Raw genomic sequence first — 23,942 nt, 5'->3', positions numbered from 1 at the left:
CCTGTATGCTGTATATTATCATTGAGTGCTATCGTAGAAGTAATCAAGTAACACATGTGTAAGTTTCATGATTTGTGTTCCTAATCAAATCTACATAAGTTAATGGTATTCATTACACAAATTGCACGTGCCTTCCCACAGCAAGTTGATGCATACATAACTATACAACATATGTTACTGATTCTTACACATTTTTCCTTATTAGCAAGTGCTAATTGTTTCAATCTAGTTTGGATTAGAGATCTTAAACAGATCCTCTCACATTTAGACCTACAAAAACTATATCCATATGATAACTATATACAAGGTTGCGCCAGGACTAGTTGCTATAGTTCTGGAGGGTAGTCTCTCATGCAACCAGAGCTTTCCCTTATGTGAGTCTATTCTCTTCAGTATCTTTTCTTTTGGGATTGGATTTTCGACTTCTTCGTATTGATCTCAAATGGGTTTGACTTGGAAACCATGAAATCCTCGCTATCAGTGAGTGACTCTTCAACTATCTCATAACCAGAATCTGGTACTAAGGAGAACAAAATATGGTTGGAGAATGCCCACTGTGAGCCCAAACTGCCGTTGGAGTTGAAAATAGGAAAAAGATTATTCTATGCGCAACAACAACATAGCCTTATTTTACTAAGTGAAAATGAACTACATGAATCAAACGTCATTGTGTCCTAGTATGTATCATATTTGTAGCGAAAATGTTTACATATAACCTTACTTGACCACCTAATGGCTAATTCAAAGTCTTTTTGAACTTTTAAACACATTATGCTACGTTATATAGAAATATTTTTACACACTTTATACTATTAAGTCTATAATAGTGCCGCATATTCTCAGTCTTCACGTTCCGTTTCTATCTAAAGGAGCATGTCGAATTAACTCAACCATGTATGATCATATAACACTAATTGCTTTATGATCTTAATAGTTAAAGCTTCATAGAATCAATTAGATCAAGCCTAGATTTTCCTTTCCACGTGCTGTGCAAACTCTCGAGTACAAACACTTCTCACATCAGAATACACCTGAAAAAGTTGGCATCCATCCACAACGGAATCGTTTTTAACACTTCACCAAGTGCGTCATTTCAATATTTAGCTTAATGCTTTCTAACGTTAGGTACTATTATGAATATGTCGTCATGAAGTGCTTTTCTACATCATATCTTTTCTGACTTGAGTTGTTCATCACATCAAAGAGACCGGCATAACACACATCAACTCAAATAAATAAATAAAATAATCGTCGTGTATGTACGACAATATATTTTGTAGATTACCTTCCCTTCAAGTTAAAAAAAAAAAGGTGGAACATGTTTAGTAGTTAGTATCATTGCTTATTGTGAAATTGAAATCTAAAATATTGGGGAAGTTATGACATTTGTACAAGGCACAAGCCCCCCAAATCTGAAGTTATCACATTCATACGAAAATCATGCACAACATGCTGTCTCATCATCTTGTGATTAAACATGGAAAATGCCATGACAACCCTGAAGATAAGAAATAACAAATATATTTTGTCCAGAAGAGACAACCTCACGAAAAAGATGGTTAAGGCAATGACTTTCATCATTTCATGCAAAGTTGAGTAGTGTCATGCCACTGTGACTAAACGTATATGAGATTTGGTCATACCCTTCTACTCCGAAACTAATTAGGCTTTCATGGGCTCCGCACGTGGCCTCCATAATCCAAGCCTATATTTGTGTGCATATTTCAATATTAACTTCCTCTGCAAAACCAGAAACTAGGTTTAGAAAGTGAACTATACAATTGTACGTTTCAAGAACAAAAGAAATCAGTATTTCAATCATACAAAAAGGTAAAAAGTGGGTCATTTTAGTCCCAATTAGTAAGTCCTAGGATTGATCAAACGAAAACAGTCTCACCGCCCACCACCAAAGCACCATCACAGGAGCAGCAGCAACATCACACTCATCCATCTTCTCCTTCAATTCATCCCTTCCTTCTTTCAGCCCTCAACCACAACTCCTTAAAATGTCAATATCCCAAAATCCCTAAAGAATATTCAGTTCAAAGAAACTAGCAAAGAGGAGTGAGTACGAATTAGTGGCAGCATAAGGATACAATACTGGTGTAAGGGAAGCTTAGACATGACAAACTCTCAGATTTGGCACTTCTTCTGATGGAGGTGAGGAGGTGTGGAGGAGGAGCAGCGACTTTGGTGGCTGCAGTGTGATGCCAGTGGCAGTGCGGAGTGATGATGGCGGGAGGGAATTTGTGGTGGGGCAGTAGCGCCAATGAGGAAGAGGGAAAATGTGCCAAGGGTGTAGGTTGTTTTAGGATTTCTAATTCATTATGGTGATGGTGATGGTGTTGGTGTTGGTGGTGGTGATGTTATTGTTGGTGGCAACATGGTGAAATTGGAAAAGAAAAAGTTGACTAACCATTGACCGATAGAAATTTAAATATACGGGTCAAATTAAAATGTTCTAAAACATTTGTGTAAAAATTGAAACAAAATAGAACTTAAGGGTAAAATTGAACCCAAATACAAATGTTGAGGGGGCGTAAAATATACTTTTCCATAATAGAATTATATTACCATTAACCAAACACCTAGACCACAGTACACCAATCAAAATTTCTAAATACAAGTGGAAAAACTGAACCAGTTAGGACGTAATTGTGAGTTTTATTTCGGAGGGGAAGGGTGGGATAGGAAAGGCTTATGAAAGAGTAACATGAACTTACAACAACTTTCAAAACCCCCCTCCCTTCCTCCGTTCCAATCCCTTCAAAAATGAAACACACAAAGACAGCCTTAATCTTTAGCTAGTGCATATGTAATAGATAAGGTAGCGACAAAACCCAATCAGGATGTGATGAATATTGCATGATTTAATGCGAGAAAATTAGAAAAGTTAGCAGGGAAGCTGGGCCCATATGGTCATCGGTCCAGGAGGAGATAAAATCGGAATAAGTGCCAGATGGAGAAGGGGTATCGATAGTATGCTAATTCTCTCAAATTCCCCTAGTTGTCTTTCACTTTCTCAAATTCTACCTCCATATAAGTCCCTCTCTTATCAAAATTCTTATCTCAATGCTATTGTACAACATGAATGCATGTTTGTCCAGTTCAATAGAATGGTGCGGAATGGTAACCTCAAGAAGCTAATCTCAAGCTTATTTACTTTTTTTCATTTACATTGACTGATAACAGTTTATGATGCATCATAATAGGACGTAGCAAAGAAAGCAAGTAAAGAGCAAAGGATTACATGTTTGCAAGGAATGCCGAGCTTCTTGAGTTTGAGGGTGCGAGTGACGAGAAGCTTCTGGAAGTCACCTAATTCAGATTCAAGTTTCGCAACATGGGATTCAACTCCATTCCCAATTCCCGTTAGAAACTCTGGTATTCCAACCTTCACTGCATCATCAAGCACAGTTGCACAAAAGAAACAATCATTCAAATTACATTGAAAGACTTGGTTTTTGAGAGACTAAACACAATAAAAACATATGAAAAGTCCTAAGTTGAGGATGAAAATGCAGATAGGGTATATAATGGGAAATGATAGGTAGCATACCAATGTATTGGGTTGATTTGGAGAAGAATCTAGAAGAAGAAGAAGAATGATAAGGGAGCAGTTTTGGTGTTGTTGGGGGAAAACTAGAGGCTCTGGTTCTAATTATCTTCTGCAACCATGTTGCCATTGTCGAATGAGCGAAAATGCCTGACACAATTCAACAACACCATGCTTTATAGTGGAAAGCGGACCTATATATAATATGTATCATATAAAATTTTAATCTAATAATCTACTAACATATTCATAAGAACATAATCTCAAGGCATCAAAAGGCAAAAAGCCATGGAGTATTAAAAATAAATAAACCAGCATAAAACATGAACATAAATTCATTAAATCTAATTATCTATTTCGTAAAGATGCATTCTCATTATAAAGTAATAATAGGCAAGGCATACTTTGATTCGTTCTCCATTTCATTTCCTATAAATAAAGCAACAATTTACCCAAATCAACAACAACAACAATCCACAAAAACATCAACAAAACGAAGCAGCAGCAGAAATTGATAGAGCATAATGAAATAGTAGCAGCAGCAATATATAATAATGGAAAGTCTAGGGGGCCAGCAACTTTATTAAATTCTGGCCAGCATGTAACCAGCAAAGAAAAGTGAGCCATTGGATGAAATCTCACACCATTAGATCATCATTGATGGCTACAAATTACAAAAGTTGCTGGCCCCATAGCATTCCTCATATAATAATAATCGACAATAAAATCTTTTTCTTTTTTCAGTAACAAATCAATTTTACTTTATTGCAGTGGCACATTATTAGACATTAATTTTACTTTCTTTGTATATGAAATTCTTTTGGAATACACATCAAACACGTAGATGACAATAACCTCATTCGGGGGTTCCATGCTTAAAGTACAACAAAACCAACATAAAGCCACAGCCACAGTGGTTGAAGACGAGATATCAGCAAGGTTCTAAAAACTAAACTGGACATCGAATCGTTTAGGTTACTATTCAAAAGTTCAAAGGTCTAACTAGTTTAACCGTGGTACAATAAGAATAACCAGATTATAATAAACTAATATATTAAACCATAAATAAGCACAGAATAACAAAAAGCATACTCTCTTTGTAAATTCAAAAATCAAAACTTCAAAATTATTAACTGCAATGTCATACTCCCATAGTTTCATGAAACAACTCTCAGTCTCAAATATAAAAGGCAATACCCACAGGTACTTCATCATTAATATTACTATTAATATCTGAACAAATTAATTAGAGAAAATTATAACGGGACAATGCCAATCTGTAGGTCATTGAACTCAAAAGCCAACAACACCCCAAAACCTGATATCTATAACATCACACGTTTACCACACTCAAAGGTGAAATTCCCCCAAAGCATTTTACAGTCTTACAAAGTTCAGGGATTTAGAGTTTACAAAAACCTGATTCTAATTAGATATAATAGATAATAGCTAGATAGATAAATATAATAGATAATAGATATAAGATATAGATAATAGATAAATAAATAACCTAAAAAGTAGATTGACGAAACCCTTAATCCCTTCTATTCTTACGCGGTTCTCCCACACTTCATAGCATGCTTTACGCCGGTATCCACTCTGCTCGAACAAAAGCAACATCAAAAGGTTATGAAGGGAGAACAAGGTTGCCAATATTCCAGCATTAACGACTATAAAACTTGCATACGCATATTCAACACGATTTAAATGCCACCTATCTAAGAACAAGTCGCATCATTATTAATAATGGCTATGCAAAGATTTGAACAAATGAAAATCAAGAGAGGAATGAAAACAACTACTACAACTACAACAAAATGAAAGAATCGATAGCTAGAAGCTGGAAATGAAGAATTACTAGCAATCTTTAAGAGCATAGGTACCTGAGTTTTGAGGAGGCGCTGGTAGCAGCTGCTGGTGGCTCTTCTCCCTCGTCAGGGAAGGATTGAAAGCAAAACACACTAATTATTACAAAATGGTCCTTAAAGTTTGGGCCATACGGCCCAAGGCATCACAAAATATTAGTGGGCCCAAATCCAAATTTCAAACCCAAATCACCGAACCGGACCAAACCGGTCAAAAAGCGAACCATTATTAGTTTATTACACACCATAGTCCATAGAGTTGAACTGAGTTGAAGAAACGAGTTGGTGGTTCTGCTTAGTGGCTTAGTGCTACCGCTACTGCGACGATGGTGGAGGTTCTCTTTGAAGATATCTTTAGAGTTGAAAGATTGAACCCTGATGACAAAAAATTATTTGACAAAGGTATTATTGTTATTATTATTATTCAATTTTTGTTATTGCTAATTTTTCTCTATAAATCTGTTGCCTTGCTTCCTATTATTGATGAGTTGAAGGTTTTAACTTTAGACGAATTTATTAAGCTGATCGCTACCTCTGTGTTAAAACACTGTTGTTTAGTTTCAGTGTTTTTACGATTAACCTTTTTTTTATCAAGATATAAAAAAAAAAACTAAAAATGCAATATTGCATAATTTATTTTGTTTTAATTTTTCAGTTAAAATTGTTCTTATTTATTTATATGTTTATTTTAATAAGCTGCATTTCATTGCATTGTGGAGTGTTATTTATTTATTTATTTATTGGTGCTAGAATGGGAGTCTCAGTGTAAAACGGATTCTTTATTTATTTATTTTAAATTTAATTTCTTGTGAAGTTAGCTGATTCTATTACATTCTATTTTGTTTTTTTTTTAAATAACTATTTGCACTCCACTATTATATTACTTGACCCCTTTCGTGGTGTTTAAATCCAAAATTTCCATTAAATAACATGTTATCTGATGAGTGGGATTATTTGCTCTTATTAGAGATATTATTGTTAGACTTTGTTATCTGAATTTGATTCCAACACCTTGGTTTTGTGTGATGTTGAAGTTACTCGCATTGAAGCAAGGAGTGAAAGGTTTGACATGTTTATGCACCTTGACATCAATTCTGAGTTATATCCATTAAAGGTTGGTCAGAAATTCGCGCTCCTGCTTGTTCCAACGCTTAATCCGGATGGAACACCAGACACTGGGTATTATGTTCAGGTAAATTGTTGTCATGTCTTATCTTCTTGTTCAGGTAAATGGTTTGTTCCAAGTTCCAACAATGAATGTATATCTTTTCGTGTGTATTAGACAATGTGAGCATTGAAATCCTAAGGTGTGTGACAATCTTTAGTTGTAGTAACATTGCCATAAGATTTCTGTTTGATAGTTTGGAGCTTTTGTTCATCATAATCTTGGAATTTAGATCACGAATAGAGTTGATGTGGCAAGAGAATGTTTTCTTCTCCTAAGTATATTTCTTGAATGTTTTCTTCTCCTAAATACATCTGATATTTGTGGACTAATAATAGTTAATTACAAAGTCTATAGTTCCCTTTATAATTCATATTTTTTCTTTGTTCTCATGCTAGTTTTTTTATCCCCCTTTCCTGATAAAATCATAATCTTTAATTTGAGTTTTCCTTAATGAATTCTTTGATTTTCTTTGTTTTCCAGAACAATCGGTCATTGGCCGAGAATTTTGAATATGTCATGTATGGGAAGCTCTATAGGGTATCAGAGGGTTCAGGGCGTGAAAAAGCGTAAGTTTAACAATGATGCTTTTAATAATTAATATAATTCCTGCATAGTTTGCTTGTCTTGGTAACTGACACAAACCACAAATATAAAAGTTGAGATAGAAAAATGTGTTTGTATCCAAGGACAGATATACGACATTATCTCCGAGAACACAATTATTTGTATTTTCTTCCTTTCTAAAGAATGGAGAGATATGTAGAGGATGTTGTTTCCAAGTAGCAGCACCATAGTTAGAGCTGAACTTTATCCAATTAAATTATAATTCAATGTTGCAGAGTCTTTTACATTTCCCCTACTTTATATGGTTTATTGGTTTTGAATTATAGGGAGATAAATATTTCATTTGGTGGACTTCTGATGATGTTGAAGGGAGAACCCTCTCAATTCAACAAGTTTGAGCTTGATCAGAGGTTGTTTCTTCTGATGAGGAAAGTCTGAGAAAATTGAAAGTGCATATCAACGAGGATGTAGTGAAACTTTGTTGTAACAATCAGAACCACCTATTTTGTTCATGTTAATGTGATGCTTGTGACCAGATGTTTGGAAATCAAAATATTTTGGTGAATTGATTGTAAGTTAACTCTACGTTTGCCAGTTATCCGAACATGATGGAATAATTTGGTATAAATTATCTACAAATGTGTATTACTGTGTTTTTTAATAGGTATTTAATCTCTGTGCATTGTAAGTGTATATATGATATATCTAAAAAAATAATAATGATTCTCTCATAGCAAAATATCTCCATGATAAAATATCCAAATTCCATAAAAGTTTATCTGTGAAAAAAATAAGAAAAGATGCACAAGAAATGCAGGGAGGACAGAGGATAGTAAGGAATGTTGCAAATCTCTTAACAAATGGGAAAATTTTGCATATGCCAATAGTTACATACAGAAATGGAAAAATGTCTTCTCTTCTGAGAAAACTTGAGCAACATTTCAAAACTCTTTCCACCTTCTAAGTTACAAAATTTTAAGATCCTGTGTGTTTTAACATTCTCTGCATTACTACCCTCAGTTCCATTTTCCTTATTTACATTACTTTCATCTTCCTTATTGTGTGTTCTGTTCAGTGTCCTTGTGTTTCTATGCTACTTTCATGACTATCATTCTTGGGAGTTACTTCCATAGGCCCTAGCTTTGCTTCAAGATTCTTGACAATAGATTTGAACATTCTCATGTCACGAGCCTCTGCTAACCTGGTGTCTGATGATGCCTGTCATAAAGCATGCGATACCGGTTAAACAAAGAAAATTCAAAAATCTTTATCCTCAAACGATATTGGGAACCGAATCGAAACTGGTCAACTAAGTTTACAATTAAGCTATTTGACAAGAGGATAACTCTAAATTCATGTTCTCTCAAACTCTCCTTTGTTATTTGGTCTAAACAACTCAGAATCAAACCTTAGATCTATTGCTCAAAGGGAACAAAATCACTAGAATCAGCCGAATTTCCTAAATGTTATGATCATAAGCTAAATAATAGGTATTCGAACAGAACTATACTGAAATAAATCAAGAGGTCAATTGCAAGAAACCGTTCTGAAGCAAAATTCTTTTGAGTAAGTTATAAAATGAACAAAAGAACATGATACTAATACACTATTCAATCAAGCAACAAATCTGGTCTACATATATTATAGTTTTGTGGTGAAAGAACAAATGAAACTAACCAATAAAATTTTTCAGCTCTAGACCCCTGTTAATGTGTGTCTAGTTAATGTAAATCCTAAGTTAAACCATGAGTTCATAGCACAGCACAATCCTTTCAGTAGTTCCTCAATAATTAATTTGAAAATCTGTTCAAGTCTTTAGAATGTCATCAAACACAACATTATCCTACTCAAAATTTATACAGCAAAAGTTGTTATAATGCATATCTTGACTAACCTGCATAATTTTCTCCACTTGTCGGCTGAGATCTTCAGCAGTTGCTTCCCTGTGGATGCCTTTAAGCACGTGCATCAAGTGTGTCTTAACGTCGTCTGAGCAATGTTTTTCAATCATACATTGAGCAATAGCAGCTCTACAACCTACTCCATAAAATGGACAGTTCACAATCTTCATCGGACAAACAGTTATGCAGTGCCGGTCCATATCACGTCTCATAATGCTATCCGAGCACTTCTGTTCACATGAAATTATCTTGAAAGGACAGGTCGAGTCATGCTGCTCGAAATGAGCTGAGCAAAACATGGCATCACATCCCTCATTTTGACAGAATGCAGTTCTAAAGTTGCAAACATCAACATGATTGTCAAGATCTTCTTGAGAATGAAAACTTTCGTTGCAGTGATACGCATTCTTGAAATCAACATTCTTAAGCAGAGACTTTGCAATAGTTTCTCTTCTATCAAAGGACCAAAATCCATTCATTTCCATCTCCTGAATAAAATCATCTACTTTGTCTTCTCTCCAATCACTTAGCAGCCATCCAGAGACCTGACTAACGAGATTCCTCTTTGAAATAACAAACTCATCAACGAAATAAGAAATAATATCAAACGGATGATCCAATACTTCACCTTGTGGATCACCTTCTAAGATAACAGACTCAGCAACAAATGATTCACTTCTTTGTGTGAGATAATCTATCATTTCCTTTCTGAAATTACCTGCCACTGAACCAGGTGTGGAGAAGGGATATCCTGTCGTGTTATCGACGCAGGCACAAGCCAATCCTGGAAGGAACATTTCAGCCAGCTTGTGAACTACTTCTGTATCACAATTACCACAATGGAGCATGGGACCTGCAACTTTTCCATCTTCTTCAATTTTCTCATGAACCTTCTCAAAACCAAGGTCCACTTCGGTTGTAGGAGGGATCTTGCTGGGTGAATCCTTCAATCAAGTTTCAGATAATATAAAAAAAAAAAACATTTAAGCTTCATAAATTCATTGTTTCCAGCATCATCCACATCAAATTCCTAGATCCCAATATTTTCAACATCTACTGCTAAATGTTGACTGAATTCTGGATATCATTGCATTTCAATTTTCCAAAATATCATCACCATTTTCTTTTTCAGAAAAAAAAAAAAAAAAACTTTTTTCTTAACGCCAATGAATTTTCAAAATCAGGTTTTTCCATTCCCAAGCTGAGAGAAACCTTAAAAACACACAGCATTGAGAAATTGAAACAGAAAAGAATCGAAATTTCTTTCAATGCAGCGCAACCCAAATGATTTGAATAAAACCAAACCATGAATTAAAACAACTAGATCAAACAAATTCTATAATCTCAATAATCATTTACAAAAAAATATGATATATTCGGGGGAAAAACAGGAACTTACCGACATGGGTTGGTGTGAGATCTAATTGTACGATGTTGCGTGAAGGGTCATTGATTCCGATAACCTTAAAAGGAAGAGTCAGAGAGACAAAGAGAAAGAAGGGATCAACTAATTATAGGCTCCAACTGTTGCTTCTTTCTTTCCATTTTTGTTTTCTCTTATTTTTTGTGTGTAATGCTCCAACTGTTCTAACCGTCCAATATTATAATGTGTTTGTCAGCATTCACCAAGGAATATACTAAATAACTAATTTGGATTGGTGGAGTACTCGGCTCACTCATTGCTTAAACAAGTGTCGAGGATTCGAATCCTGCAGCAAATTATTGGCCAGCAGCTAACTCTTAAATGGAGTTCAATTTCGCGATAGATTAGTCCTTAACTTGCCGAATTGGGGAGATACCGTGAACAACTAAAAAAAATACTCTAAATGTCCAAGTTTAATTAATAATAAATGTTTACTCACTTGAACACATCTTCATGTGAAAATTGTATTATGAACTGTTAAATCGTTTCATAGGTTTAATTTAATATATTTGATTAAATCATCTAACAGTTAGTAATATCATCTTCACACAAAAGAAGTCTTATTAGAAGTAGCCACCTTAATAATATTAATTTTAATAGAAGTATAGAGTTAGTCTTGTAATATAGTTTAATATTGATTGATTGTACCCACTTTATTAACAAGACTAATCATGAGGTTGAATTTTGTTCATTAGAAAAGCTGATTTAACTTTGTTGCTTTTCTTTTACTGTGATTACAGTTTCTGGTTGCAATAGTTCACACCACAACTACACAAACAGTACAGAGCTTGATCAAATGTCTCACTTAAGCTTAAGCTTAAGCTTGTTCATTTGAATGATGTGAATTAAACATTTTCACTTAATCATCTTTTCTTGTTTGGAATGTTTCTACCTTTAGTAGATTAAAAAAAAAAAATAAAGAAAAGAAAACTTTGAAATGAAATTTTGTGATATGAACAATAATTTGTCAACTTTGAACTGCTATAGTTGTAATGCATCTCTTCAACATGACTGATTTTCTGAAATTCTTGTTCCACTGAAAAGCATTCACTTAGCTACCCTCAATATATCTGTAACAAAAATTTTTTCTAATAAAATTAAATAAGATTAGTCGATGAATTGGATGCAGATAATTAAGGATTACTAGAATTCCTAACTCGCACTTTCTTATTTGATCTTTATCATTGTAAAGGAGTATACATGTGAAGTCATAAATTTGTCTAAGGAGCTTTGAATTATTATGACTACAATTCATATCATAAGTAAAATTTAATTATATAATATATATATATTATATATATTAAATTTTAATTTTTTTAATACACATTTCATTAAAATATTTTTAAAAAATTTAGTTTTCTCAGAAAGCAACTGTATTGCTTACTTAAAATAGCAAAAGCATTGCTTTTTTAGTTAGAAATATTTTAAAAAAAATCCTAATAAAACCTATATACTTATGTAAAAATAGTTTTTTAATTCTTTCTTAAAAAAAATCAATCCAAATGATGATGAGAACAAATACTCTTCTCATTTTAAACTAACTATTTAAAAATAAAAATATATACATATTAAGAAAATAATAAATACAAATTTCTTTAAAACTATATCATTAAAAAAGTTACTTTTCAATTAGTACCTATTTATAATTTATAATAAAAATTATTTAGTCATTCAATTTAGGACGTTATTAAAAAACAATTCATGTAAATTTAATTTTTAAAAAGATGCAATTAATATCTTTGAAAGATAAGATATTATATCACTAAAAGATTAGCAGAAAAAAGATAGGCCAAACTGCAAAATCTTCCATTTTAATTAAGGAACCCAGATTTCTTAATTACCTTGTGTTCCAAGCAACTTTACAAAACACAAACACTTCACTTGATAGGGTTTTTCTATTTTCACCTAATCAACAATTCTCTGTTATCGTTGCATTCTACTGAGTACGATGATGTTTTGTGTTCCAAAGTCTTCAACTTTTGTTCCTCCCAAGAAATCTTCAGATGTTGCCAACAAGAGGGTACCCAAAAAAAGAGTTTTTTCGTCTTCAGAATTATGCAGCAATCTTGATGGATTCAACAACAACAACAGTAACAGTAACAGCGTTGTTCTTGATTCTCGTCCCAACAAGAGAGCTAAGGTGGAAAAGAGTGAAGAAAATTCAAGCATGAAGAAGGGTACTACTACTGATGCAGTAAAGGAACGTGAAGAGAAGAAGAAACGAAGTTCTTCGGGTATGGATGAATTCAAGAATACGCAATGGCTTTGATGGATTTGGAGAGGATTAAGCGGAAGCTGTGGAACAATTTGTACAACGAAACTGATCAATTTGCTGCTGATATCAGAACGGTGTTTCGTAATGTCATGTCCCAGTACCCCTCGGGGCATGAAGTTCATCGAACCGCCGCAAAGTTAAGTGATCTTTTCGAGACAAAGTGGAAGAATTTGGAGGGAAGATGGCTAGCTGAGAAGGAAAACAAGTTAGAGAAAGAAGAGCCAAAGCCAAATTCAAAGCCTTTGAAATCGAATGCAGAGGAGAAAAGGAAAAAACTTGCTGAAGCTATTGCCAAAGCTAAATTGATATTGGAGAAGAAGAAAACCAATGAAGCTGCACAACGGAACAGAGTTTACTTGCAAAGGAAGAAACAGAGGGAGATGATGCAGAGAATGGAGAGAACAGTTTTCTTTGATGATGCTTTCAAGTCCTTTCAGGATTTGGAAAACTTGTGTGGCCATTCACTGACACATTATTGCACAAAGGGAAATCCATTGTTGAAGAACCTTACAGGTTTGGTTCTTAGGGAAGAAGATTTTGAAGACAACAACTTTCTTAGTGAGGATTTGGAAGAAGAAGTTTTCTGATATTGTTCAATTTTGAGTAGTATTTGATTGTAGTTAATTTGGAATTGACTTGAAACAATTGTAAGTATTTTTATGTTGGCATCAATGACATTGTTTATATGTTTATATTCATCAATGTTACTCTCATCAGTGCTACCTCCTTTACTGCGTGAACTATCAATTGGAGGCCATTAGGCTATTTATGATAAAATTGTGAAAGAATAGGAAAGAAAAGATGAAGAAATTTTATTAATTGTTGATTGATTGAATTGAATTGAATTATAAAGGTAAAACTAAATATGTATAGCGCATTGGCCTAAGAAAAATAAAAGATAAGATAAAATAAGAAAATAACATAAAAATAAGATAATAAAGACTAAATTTGTTGGGTTGAATTTGTGAGCTACTGAAACTTTTTTTTTTTTATTGTTATGGACTAAGGTAAAAGGGTAGTTTAATAATTTACACATCTCCCATTGTTCCTCCCACATGTGGTTTCCACTTTCCAGTGAGTGCTATACTCCCATCACTACAAGAGTTGAGGATCGATTGATTTGTCTGATACAGGACATCCACACTGTAGCCTGAGACATCTTCAAATCAGCTACAGTGAGAAACTGGTGAGCTCTGAAGCATTCATGAATACAGCGAGTGTGTGAAGAGCCTCCAAAGGAAGGTTGGATCTTTCACACTTGATGTTGGAATGCAAGGGACTTGCCCACCTCACCTCCCTCCAAACTTTAACTATTCTGTTTTATGATAATGATATATTTGAATGTATTTAGTAAGAAAATGTGACAAATTTAAACTTACTTGAAGGAGTTTTTGCTAATTAATATGAGAGATTAAGAAATAAAGAATAATAAAATCTTATGTAGCATGCATAAGTAGGCCTAATAATGTAGTAGTAAGAGTGTTAGCATGTATAAATTGTAAAATTTCAATATTTGTAAATGAAAATTTTTATAATTATTATTATTATTATGACACTTCTAATATATATATATATATATATATATATATATATTTAATTAGTACTTTTATGTATTAATTGAATAATAATAGATAAGAATTTTTTTATTTTTTTAAAATTTTTTACCAAAAGATGATTGGTTCATTTCCAAATTTTGCCAAATAAACAAAATTGTTGACATGGCATCGTTAGAAAGGAAAATATGGCTTAAACACAATATAGAAAAACTTAGGTATCAAACTTTTATATATAAAAATAGATTTGTTTGCAAACACAACTCCTCGGGCGACTGAAGACGACGCCTTGAATCAGTTTACACCAAAATTTTATAACTATGCTAGCATGGATCTTGTCACCAACCTTGATGCACAAAAATTTTGTTCAGAAAAAGGGTAGTTTCAAAATTAGTTGTTACTTTTAGGTGAAGCCAGGCAAGAGCTAAAAAAGGAGGCTCTATTAAGTATTCCTTCCATCATTTGTCCACTTTACATACATAAGAATTCATGTGTGGTTATTGGTAATGCTCACAATGTTCATTTCTAGATATTCTACACCAGCATAGACACCTTTATTACAAGTAATTTAACGACAAATTCAAACGTTTGACATAAAAATCCAGAACAAACCAAATTTCTACTTAAACAAAAGTAGAGTTACTCAGAATGAGGAACTAAAATAAGAGGTAACAAAGAGGTTCTGGCATTCAACGCAATTTCAAACAGATGCAAAATATACTGGATAGAGAAAAAAAGATTAGAAAATTGAGCATCATAGTTTCATTTTAATACTTTTGGGGTTTGTTAAATTAATTGCATTTGAACACACAATTCACAACGTTACATCGTCTAATACGTCAGAAAAACAAAATATTTATGATAACTAAAACTTACAGCCCAAAAGGAAAAAACAAAAATGGGCAGAAGAATAGTAAGAATACAGGTTCCTATTTCCTTTCTAATACTCAATCTGGTAAATTAAAAGCTGAATACTAGTAATGTGTTAGTGGCTAAACACATTTAAAAAACTATACTACCACATCATAGATAATGGTGGTAGCTTCCAAGAGCCAAAAACTTCAGAACTTCATTCGAAGAACAGGTTATCAATCTACATCAGGCAAGTGTCACATCTGCACTTTGTTATACGTCTTAACCCATGATCAAACGCTACATCTGGTTAATCTTCTTCAGTGCCAAAAGGGGTCGCCGATAGCAGATTACTTGTAGTTTCCCAGAGCTTAAGTGCTAAACCAGCATCTCTTGAAAGTATTGAAGGTTCAATAGTCCTACCTATTCCCCCAAAGAAGTAAGCTCCAGAAGTTCCCTGAAATCAATATTAAGCTAACTATACTCCATAATCCATACATGATTATAATAAATGATCAAATGCAACACAAGAAAAGTGTAACATGTATGCACTTTGCATGTATGCATACAAGCGAAAGAGCTACAGTAAAATTAACACAACAAAAAGAACAGAATCTTTCAATTCATTGTTGTGAACCTTGATATTAATTTCCTACTTTATGAGAAAATTTTTGTTTATTTCCAAAGTTAATGTGGACCAAAAAAAAGAAACCTAATTAGTCCCATGAAAAGTGTACTTACTGGTGGCGCAAGGGCAGCATCAATTATGGAACTGACCCCATATTCAGGGGATTGCAAAAGGCCCAGATACTTCAGTACAAAGTGTGCCGACAAGGAAAGGAGGGATGGAACTTCTCTCAAAATATTTGTTTGTACAACTCCAGGATCTGCAGCACTAATGTCAACAATATGGAAACTGAATGTTAACAATAATAAAGCTTAAACACAACTTTTAACACACATAATTAAATTTTCTAGTTTAACTCATGAAAGCTGGAGAAGTAAATGGAAAAACAGAAGAAAAGTACAACATAGCACTTGGGAACAGCATTTTCGTAGAGCACTAGGAAATAAGACCAACAAAGGGAAACGTAAGTAAGAAGATTTGTAACTGCATACACGACAAAGATCTGGTGAGATTTTTCCCTCAAGCGTAGCTGTCGATGAAGCTCAAAGGTGAAGAGGAGAAGGAACACTTCAACAAATTATATTCTAGTTAGGAATTAGGTCTAAAGACATAAAATAAGCTGCATAAATTCACCAAATATAGCTTACATTTAGAATACTCATAGATGTTTGCATATGGATATTGCATATAACTCAAAAATCTTTTCCCAGATACAGTTCGATCATCAACCTGCATATCAGTAACTGAAGAACAGAGCCTGAGCAGGGTTTGTAGGAGAAGCACTGTGATCTAATTGAGAAGATTCGAACTCATGCAACATAGTCACCAAACAAAAATATAGATAAAAAGTACGGATTATAATAATTAATTAACTATACATACCATTTCGATGAGTAAAGGATGTGACATTCACAATTCTGGAAGATACATTACTGCTTTCGAGAAGTGGTAACAAAAGGTTTGTCAAAACAAATGCACCAATGTAATTTGTACCGATCATCCTGGGAGGAATGGCTTGAATCATTCATCGATTTCAAAAATTACTATTAATTATAAAACTAAGACGCCAGACAAATGTGAAGTGTATGAGTACAAAACAGCTATTTACTCTGGATCAAGGACCCAGAAAATAAATTCATTTTTGCTACACTTCCATGCGTCTTTCCCTGTTTTGGTAGCACAAAGTTCATGTTGATCATACATTATAAACATTGCCTCCAGAGGCTTTACAATTAGTAACTAACATAAAACCTAATTAATACGATGAGTGAATGTTAGGGGAGATCAAAAAGAGAGAGAAGTGTTTATTACTGATCATATCCATCAGCTGTGGTTCTAGGTGAAGTTGCAAGTATTCCAGCACAATTTATCAATAGTTGTATTGAGCTGTGCAAATCAGAGTCCGACAGCCATTGCTGCAAGGACTTTCTGAACAATATTATTGATTCAACTGATGACAGGTCTACCTGAAAAGCTTTGAGGTGCGCATTTCTATTCCAAGCTTTGATCTTTCTTTCCGCCTATCAAACAATCAGAACACCCATAAAAAATTTACGGCGAGGTTGGAAATCACCACCATGATCTCATAATGTGTATAAAAGGTACCTCAAGCAACAACTGCTGCGATCGCCCAACTGCATTCACAACTAGAATCTTAGGCACACATTGCATAGACTAGGATTACAAGTTATTTGTTCACTGACAATGCAATCTATTTCTAGCATGATTATTAAAACCCCAAAATAATAATAAGAGGGGATTGAGAAAGACATAAGCATAAATAATTACCAAGCACAACAACATATCCTTCTTTGGAAAGTTCATAAGCAGTATAAAATCCCAGGCCAGATGTTGCCTACACCAACAAAACAAACCCAAATCATATAATATAACAAAATTTCCATAACCAAAGAGAATGGCATGTACTTTAAATTCAATGGCACATATCATCAAACACATAGGATGCATGATTCTTCATGAACCAAAACTTTAGAAAATATAAATCCAATAAAAATATAAGTTAACTTTTATGCATTGTAACATACATCTAATCATGTATGATTAGATATAAAAAATTAATTCCAAAATTGGCATAAAATAATCAACTTTTGATTTTGAAGCCAAAGAGAAGAAGACTTACACCTGTGACCACAGCAACGGGCCTAACAGGAACTACACAAGGGGAACATCTGTAATATGATTTAGGTCGTTGGGAACAGAAGAAATCTTTGATTAATTGGTGATGAGAAAAGACAATGGAAAAGGTCCAAAGCAATCCCATTCTCCAGAATTGGATGGAGAAAAGGAAGACGAGAGTTCTCCAAAGCTCCTTCACCAACGAAATCATGGCCAAGTTTTTTCCTTGTGATTCCTTTCAGGAAGAAGACAACAAAAGAGTGTTACTATTATACATGACTGAGTAAAATTGAAAGAGAATACAAAGAGTCAAAGAATGACATAATAATATTAGTTATGGATCTTATAACCGAAAATAGATGCTGGCCAATGCTACGGTGCTGAACAAAAAAATTTTCAGCAGCTGCGGAAGATGCGTGGCCTCTTAGAACGCTTGACGCCTAGCAGTGCGGTGTTAACACGCGCAGACAGGGACTCAGAAGGGACAGAAATTGTTGGGGAGTGAGTTAATTAGAGAGGTTAGATTATAAGTTAATAAAGGTGAGTAATATGTTGGGCTTTTTGGTAATGCTGGAGGTTGCATTTTTGGTAGCCAAAGGTTATATGTAGTACTATTGATGAATATGAAAAAAGTTACGAAAAGTTTTAATTTGTTGGTTAAAATAGCTCTTATATGCAGGAATTGACAAAAAAAAATGTTTATAATTTCATACTAAAACAAGTATGTATTTTAAGAATATAAAATTATATGATAAGAATTTATTATCTATTATATTCTATTATATTATATATTTTTAATTTTACAATCAAAATGTGTCACATGTTACTTTTTTATTATAATTAGAATTAAATCTTTCTCTCTAAAATTAAAGAATTATCCTCTTTTTCTTATTAATTTTACAACCAAAATATGCCACATGTCATTCCCTCATTGTAATTGAAATTAAATCTTTCCTTCAAAATTAAAGAATGCGTCCCTCCTCTCTATACTAATTTTATAACTAAAATGTGTCACATGCCACTCTCTCATTGCAATTAAAACCAAATCTTTTCTTCCAAAATTAAAGCATTTTCCCCTCCCCCCTCTTCTTTTTTCCAGCTCTCTCATTCCTTCAATCACTCTATCTATTTTATATATCATTATTAATATTAATATTAATATCAATGACTAATTACTAATTTGACAATCAGAATATGCAACATGACATTCTTTAATTGCAATAAAATTAAAATTGAGAAATTGAAATTAAAATATACCTATATTATGTATCATATATTACTATCTAATTTAATAATCAAATGAGTCACATGACACTCTCTTATTAAAATTGAGAAAAAATATATTTTTCTAAAATTAATAAACTCCATTCCTAAACTCTCTCCTCTACCTCTCTCTATTTTTCTATTTCTCTCTACCATTTCTATTCTATATATAATTTATATTTTATATTAGTAGTTTGACAAATCAAAATATTTTATTCGATATTTTTTATTATAATTAAAATAAATTTTTTTCTTTCAAAATTAACAAACTCTCACTCTTCATCTTTATCTTTCTCTCTCTTTTCTCTCATTCTCTATTTTTTTTACCTTTCTGTTCTACAAAAAATAAAATTAACAAAATAATATAATTTAAATAAAAAAATTATTATTATATACATATTATTTTAATTTTTTATTTAGTTTTAAATTTTTACTATATTTTTATTTCTGTTCTTTCAAATATTTATTACATATAATTTGGAGAGAATACTAATGTTATAATCAAAAGTTAGAATCAAGATTCAATTGTTTTAAAAAAAAATTAATTTTGAGTTAATATTATAACTATCAGTATAATTTTTTATGCTAATATCTAATTATACTTGTATAGACATAAAGAGAAAAAATATTAACACCTAATTATTTTTATTTGTGCAACAGACTTACCACCTAATTAAATGTAAATGTATACACTTAATTGTTTCAAATTTTAGATAATGAATGTTAAAATTAATTATTAATAAAAATTAAACTTTTTCATATAAAAATAATAACTAAAAATCTTATTATTTGATTTTTTATCTATAGATACCTTGGTCTTTTTAGCCAGAGATTTTTGTCAACCTATGACTTTTTATTTGTAAAAGTAGTTTAATTTTATAAATCTTTTGTGCCATATATAATCTATACTGTCAGAACAAAATAAACCATAATTTTAAAAAATATATATTCCCGTAATAACATTACGGATAAAAGAAAATCTTCTCCAGACACGTCTGAACACACCTAAATATCATCACGTGTCAGCGTGTCCAATCTTATTGTTAACATGTATTCTCAAAATAAGTTTAGATATAATATATTTTATTATGACTTTAAAATCAAAATTATTTTAAATACTTCATATAATTAAGATAAGACATTAAAAATAAGTAAAAAATTTAATTTATATTTTAATATCAGTAAGAATCAAAATATCTATTACAATTTATCTTTAAAATACTTTATGTTTTATATGTATGTGTGTCCCTGTTTCATGTAAGATTTAAAAGTTGCGTCTCGGCATGTCTTTGGAAGAGCTTAAAAGCGAAAACAACACAAATAGCCTACACAGGAAGAATATGAAAGCACTCACGACACAACATGGCAGCAACTATAAGAAGCAAATATAGCAAGTAAAGCAATAACAAGAACACAGCAAAATTTTAAGGTGGAAAACCCCGTCAATGCGAGAGGTGAAAACCACGGGTCGTCCAGACGAATGAAATTGCTCCACTATAATCGAATGAGATACAAGAAAGTCTCAAACAAAGCACAAACATGTGCATATAAGCATCTAAAACATGAAAGCACCAAAGCTCACAAATAAGAAGCAAGAACATGAAATATACTCAAAAAAGAAAGATGATGTCGAAGCCAATTTCTCCCTCTACGGATTCCGAATTAAAATCTTCACTATTCAGAATAAAGATCAAGACATCAAGAATCTACATCCCAACTTTCACGTGGATCGAACGGTTAAAGAATGAGAAACTGCTGTTCCAAGGTTGTTACTCTGTCTAAAAAATGAGAAACCTAATTTCTCTCTTGTGAAGGCAATTTCTCTCCATGAAATTCTCCAATGAACATCTCCACCGACCATAATGAAGAAGAAGATGATAGGAACATGCAGTTTAACCTTCAAACTGATCCAACGGTGAAAATTTGAGAAATTGCCGTTTGAAATTTTCTGCTTTGCGCAGAAAGGTAAATTCTATTTCTGGCCTTCTTTCTCTCTTTGGTGGCTACTATCTTTTTCTCAGATGACCCCCAAAATTTGAGTTAGGGTTGTGGCACGATGAGTGCATAGAATAACCATCAAAATTATGGGACGTTATGCATATTGTTTAAAACATGCCTAAGTGATTGAAGCGGTTACTCATTTGAATGAGTGTTTATCTGCCAGCTAATCTCGTGCCCGACTTCTTTAAGACATATCTTAGCCTCCACCGACTTCTTGACACCAGGTCGGCGCGTAGTAAGGCTCAATCTTCTGGACTAGGCCTTTCTTGTGGACCTGGGCCTTTATTACTGGGTCAGGGTATGAACATAAGTTTTTCTCAAAAATGTGTCATATTTTAATTGGTAATTATCTCAACTATAGTTGGGTTATTTTGTAATTTATAATTTCAGATGGGTAATTGTATAAATTTTTAAAATTTTTAAATTCTACCCCGTTAATTGAAGCACGTTCTGACGCGATCTCTTTCATCATTCTTTAACGTCTCATCGAATTCCTATGACTTGTAATTTCTCCGTTCTTCCCGGTATAGGCAGCGCCGAGTTAATTCCTAATTCTTGTCCTCTAAGTGAATCCCCTTTTTTTGGCTATGACAGATGAATCACTCCATACCAACATCAACGTCGTTAGTAGTTAGTTCAGTTCTTAAATTTTTTATTTAAAAAATATATTTTTATTTAATTACATGATGGAATATATATTAATATGTAAAATGTAATATAACAAAATAAATCTATTCTAAATAATTAAAAATATATTTAAAACCATGAACATATAAATATAAAATTAAATTTTGTTCTCTAACCAAGTTAACATATTATTTATGATACATAATTTTTTTTAAAAATACATATATCATTAAAATTAATAATACAAATTTAAAATAATAACATGTCATATTTATTACTGTATTTTTAATAATGTTGTTATTTTTTTAATTTACAATTCATTAGTCATTTATTATTTAATTAATAACAAAACAAATTATTTTTACGAAAAATTAAATTTTGTATTATCTTAAGGAAGAGACCAGTATAATAATTTAAACAATTAGGTAAAAATAAAATTCTAAATAAAATTATTTAATATTAAAACTTTTACATACAAATATAATTTGTATAAATATTTAAAATATAAATATAAATATCTGCATAAATTATATAAAACCCATAAATTGGGAGTATTCATGAAAAATAAATAATTATTTTTGTCTTCTTTTTTTATTTTAAACATATATTTTATATTTGTATCTTCAATATGTATACAGTTTATTCTTGTATTTAAAAATGTGAATATTAACTATTTTTTATTTAAGTTATCATTTTTATATTTATTTTTAAACTGATTTATTGGTCTCTTCTTTAAGATCATACAAAAAATATTTTTTCATAAAAATAATTTTTTTATCATTAATTAAATAATAAAGTACTAATAAATTGTAAATAAAAAAATAAAAATAATATAAAAAATACTTATACAAAAATTGAATTTTGTCATATTAAATTTTTGTTAATAATTTTAACAATTTATATTTTTTTAAATAGTTTATGTATGATAAAATGTTTATTTACTTGTCCAGAATACAAATTTTAGAAACATATTTGTATATTGCTCATTTTACATTGAAACATATTTACAGAAAAATGAAATCATCGTTCATTGTTCTTTAAAAATTTGTTGTAAACAAAATTATTTTTTCGTAACAGTCAAATGCTAATGTTGAAAAAAATCCACGGTTAAAGAAGAAAATTACTAAATAGCGTCCCATTTTATGTTAACCGAGAAAATTAATTAATTGTAGACCTTTTGCTGTGGGTTACGTGAACTGGGTTGGGCGACTGACACACGCAACTGAAAGCCTGTTGTCTCTCTGCTTCCGTTACATATGTCTTGTCCTGGGGAACATTAATACACGCGTCCAACATCCATGCATTCCACCTTGTTTCAGCATGAAAAGAAAATTCTTCATCTCATCACCGTAGCACTCCCCATAGATGCTCTCACTTGCTAAAAAAAATTGAAGGAATAAAATATGATCTTTAACTTTTTAGTTTTTATTGTGTTCTCTGTTATATTTTTTTTATTTCATTTATAAAATTAATAATAAAATTATTCTTTATTTCTTTTATTGTTAAAAAAATTGAGAGGGTTCGTTCCCTTTAATAAGTGATAAAAGGGTGAATAGTTATAAAAAATAGATCAAGTTGACAATTTTGTCCATATTTATTCTCCATCTCTGTAATTATGAATTTATATTATGGACTTGGATGAAAAGAACATATTTATATGGAACCCACACTTATAATTTTCACTTGTTACTATTTTGTTTCTATAACTAAACAAAAGGAGAATAGCATATTTTAGGAGAATGTAAAATTTTTTTGGGAATATTTAAAATTTAAAAAGAATTTTAATTACTAAAAATAGTAAATTTTTTCCACCTATAATGAGAGTATAAATTTAGCTAAAATGTATCTTAAAGTAAATGTTAAAAATTATTATGTATAAGAAGTTTTGCATTCAACACAGTTTAAAAAATATGCACAATATATTGGGCAGAGCAAAACAAGATTAAAAAATTGAGTAAATTAAATTTTAAAGTGATTCTTGAAATAGAAATTCACAAAATACATTAATTTGGTCCATGACTTACCATTTGTACCGTTTAGGACTTTAGATTCCCGACATTGTAAAAAATGCACCGAGTTGGTCCCTTGCCTTATTCTCGGCCATTTACCCTTGCCGCCGGCAGTGACATG

General features: G+C 31.9%; 5 protein-coding genes across 11 annotated transcripts; 2 read left to right on the top strand and 3 right to left on the bottom strand.

Moving 5' to 3' along the window:
- Positions 1-1,236: 1,236 nt before the first annotated feature.
- Positions 1,237-5,524, bottom strand: LOC130961010 (uncharacterized). 2 transcript variants are annotated; one of them, XM_057886610.1, is made up of 5 exons: positions 5,440-5,524; positions 5,067-5,155; positions 3,560-3,706; positions 3,251-3,399; positions 1,237-1,740 (listed from the first exon to the last, which is right to left on the bottom strand). In XM_057886610.1, exons 3-5 carry the CDS (start codon positions 3,684-3,686, stop codon positions 1,663-1,665), a joined length of 354 nt encoding a protein of 117 aa, XP_057742593.1. In that variant the 5' UTR covers positions 3,687-3,706; positions 5,067-5,155; positions 5,440-5,524; the 3' UTR covers positions 1,237-1,662. The 2 variants fall into 2 exon arrangements, with proteins under 2 accessions (XP_057742593.1, XP_057742594.1); XM_057886611.1 differs by having other exon boundaries at positions 3,560-3,750; positions 5,440-5,522.
- Positions 5,525-5,659: 135 nt separating this feature from the next.
- On the top strand, positions 5,660-7,784 carry LOC130961009 (DNA-directed RNA polymerases II, IV and V subunit 8B-like). The gene is made up of 4 exons (XM_057886609.1): positions 5,660-5,823; positions 6,456-6,613; positions 7,070-7,155; positions 7,480-7,784. Exons 1-4 carry the CDS (start codon positions 5,748-5,750, stop codon positions 7,589-7,591), a joined length of 432 nt encoding a protein of 143 aa, XP_057742592.1. The 5' UTR covers positions 5,660-5,747; the 3' UTR covers positions 7,592-7,784.
- Positions 7,785-8,006: 222 nt separating this feature from the next.
- On the bottom strand, positions 8,007-10,654 carry LOC130961008 (uncharacterized). 2 transcript variants are annotated; one of them, XM_057886607.1, is made up of 3 exons: positions 10,454-10,654; positions 9,048-9,998; positions 8,007-8,371 (listed from the first exon to the last, which is right to left on the bottom strand). In XM_057886607.1, the coding sequence occupies exons 1-3, from the start codon at positions 10,457-10,459 to the stop codon at positions 8,225-8,227; spliced, it is 1,104 nt and encodes a 367-aa protein (XP_057742590.1). In that variant the 5' UTR covers positions 10,460-10,654; the 3' UTR covers positions 8,007-8,224. The 2 variants fall into 2 exon arrangements, with proteins under 2 accessions (XP_057742590.1, XP_057742591.1); XM_057886608.1 differs by having other exon boundaries at positions 9,048-9,987; positions 10,454-10,644.
- A 2,091-nt stretch (positions 10,655-12,745) lies between these two features.
- On the top strand, positions 12,746-13,339 carry LOC130963564 (transcription factor GTE1-like). Its single transcript, XM_057889666.1, has one exon. The coding sequence runs from the start codon at positions 12,746-12,748 to the stop codon at positions 13,337-13,339; it is 594 nt and encodes a 197-aa protein (XP_057745649.1).
- A 1,748-nt stretch (positions 13,340-15,087) lies between these two features.
- Positions 15,088-18,418, bottom strand: LOC130957292 (uncharacterized). Of its 5 annotated transcripts, XM_057884165.1 has the most exons (10): positions 18,272-18,418; positions 17,926-18,156; positions 17,574-17,640; positions 17,391-17,419; positions 17,097-17,305; positions 16,668-16,786; positions 16,433-16,528; positions 16,277-16,352; positions 15,899-16,052; positions 15,088-15,614 (listed from the first exon to the last, which is right to left on the bottom strand). In XM_057884165.1, the coding sequence occupies exons 2-10, from the start codon at positions 18,130-18,132 to the stop codon at positions 15,468-15,470; spliced, it is 1,104 nt and encodes a 367-aa protein (XP_057740148.1). In that variant the 5' UTR covers positions 18,133-18,156; positions 18,272-18,418; the 3' UTR covers positions 15,088-15,467. The 5 variants fall into 5 exon arrangements, with proteins under 5 accessions (XP_057740148.1, XP_057740161.1, XP_057740166.1 ...); XM_057884178.1 differs by lacking the exon at positions 18,272-18,418 and having other exon boundaries at positions 16,270-16,352; positions 17,926-18,264; XM_057884183.1 differs by lacking the exon at positions 18,272-18,418 and having other exon boundaries at positions 15,899-16,044; positions 17,926-18,264.
- Between the last annotated feature and the right edge of the window lie 5,524 nt (positions 18,419-23,942).

This window comes from Arachis stenosperma, chromosome 2 (genome assembly GCF_014773155.1).
Source record: "Arachis stenosperma cultivar V10309 chromosome 2, arast.V10309.gnm1.PFL2, whole genome shotgun sequence".
NCBI classification, from domain to species: Eukaryota; Viridiplantae; Streptophyta; class Magnoliopsida; order Fabales; family Fabaceae; genus Arachis; species Arachis stenosperma.
The sequence above is the reverse complement of the archived record's forward strand: the minus strand, read 5'-3'. Positions and strand labels throughout refer to the sequence as shown.

Excerpts from the sequence above, each read along its gene's own strand:
- LOC130961010 (XM_057886610.1), bottom strand. The coding sequence starts at position 3,686 with ATGGCAACATGGTTGCAGAAGATAATTAGAACCAGAGCCTCTAGTTTT. Across the intron at positions 3,400-3,559 it reads CAAATCAACCCAATACATTG|TGAAGGTTGGAATACCAGAG; the intron begins GTATGCTACCTA and ends TTGATGATGCAG. Across the intron at positions 1,741-3,250 it reads TCGGCATTCCTTGCAAACAT|AGGAAGTTAATATTGAAATA; the intron begins GTAATCCTTTGC and ends CTGGTTTTGCAG.
- LOC130961009 (XM_057886609.1), top strand. The coding sequence starts at position 5,748 with ATGGTGGAGGTTCTCTTTGAAGATATCTTTAGAGTTGAAAGATTGAAC. Across the intron at positions 5,824-6,455 it reads CAAAAAATTATTTGACAAAG|TTACTCGCATTGAAGCAAGG; the intron begins GTATTATTGTTA and ends GTGATGTTGAAG. Across the intron at positions 6,614-7,069 it reads ACACTGGGTATTATGTTCAG|AACAATCGGTCATTGGCCGA; the intron begins GTAAATTGTTGT and ends TTTGTTTTCCAG.
- LOC130961008 (XM_057886607.1), bottom strand. Across the intron at positions 8,372-9,047 it reads AAGTGGAGAAAATTATGCAG|GCATCATCAGACACCAGGTT; the intron begins GTTAGTCAAGAT and ends GCTTTATGACAG.
- LOC130963564 (XM_057889666.1), top strand. The coding sequence starts at position 12,746 with ATGGATTTGGAGAGGATTAAGCGGAAGCTGTGGAACAATTTGTACAAC.
- LOC130957292 (XM_057884165.1), bottom strand. The coding sequence starts at position 18,132 with ATGATTTCGTTGGTGAAGGAGCTTTGGAGAACTCTCGTCTTCCTTTTC. Across the intron at positions 17,420-17,573 it reads AGGATATGTTGTTGTGCTTG|TTGGGCGATCGCAGCAGTTG; the intron begins GTAATTATTTAT and ends TTGTGAATGCAG. Across the intron at positions 17,306-17,390 it reads CGCAGCAGTTGTTGCTTGAG|GCGGAAAGAAAGATCAAAGC; the intron begins GTACCTTTTATA and ends ATTGTTTGATAG.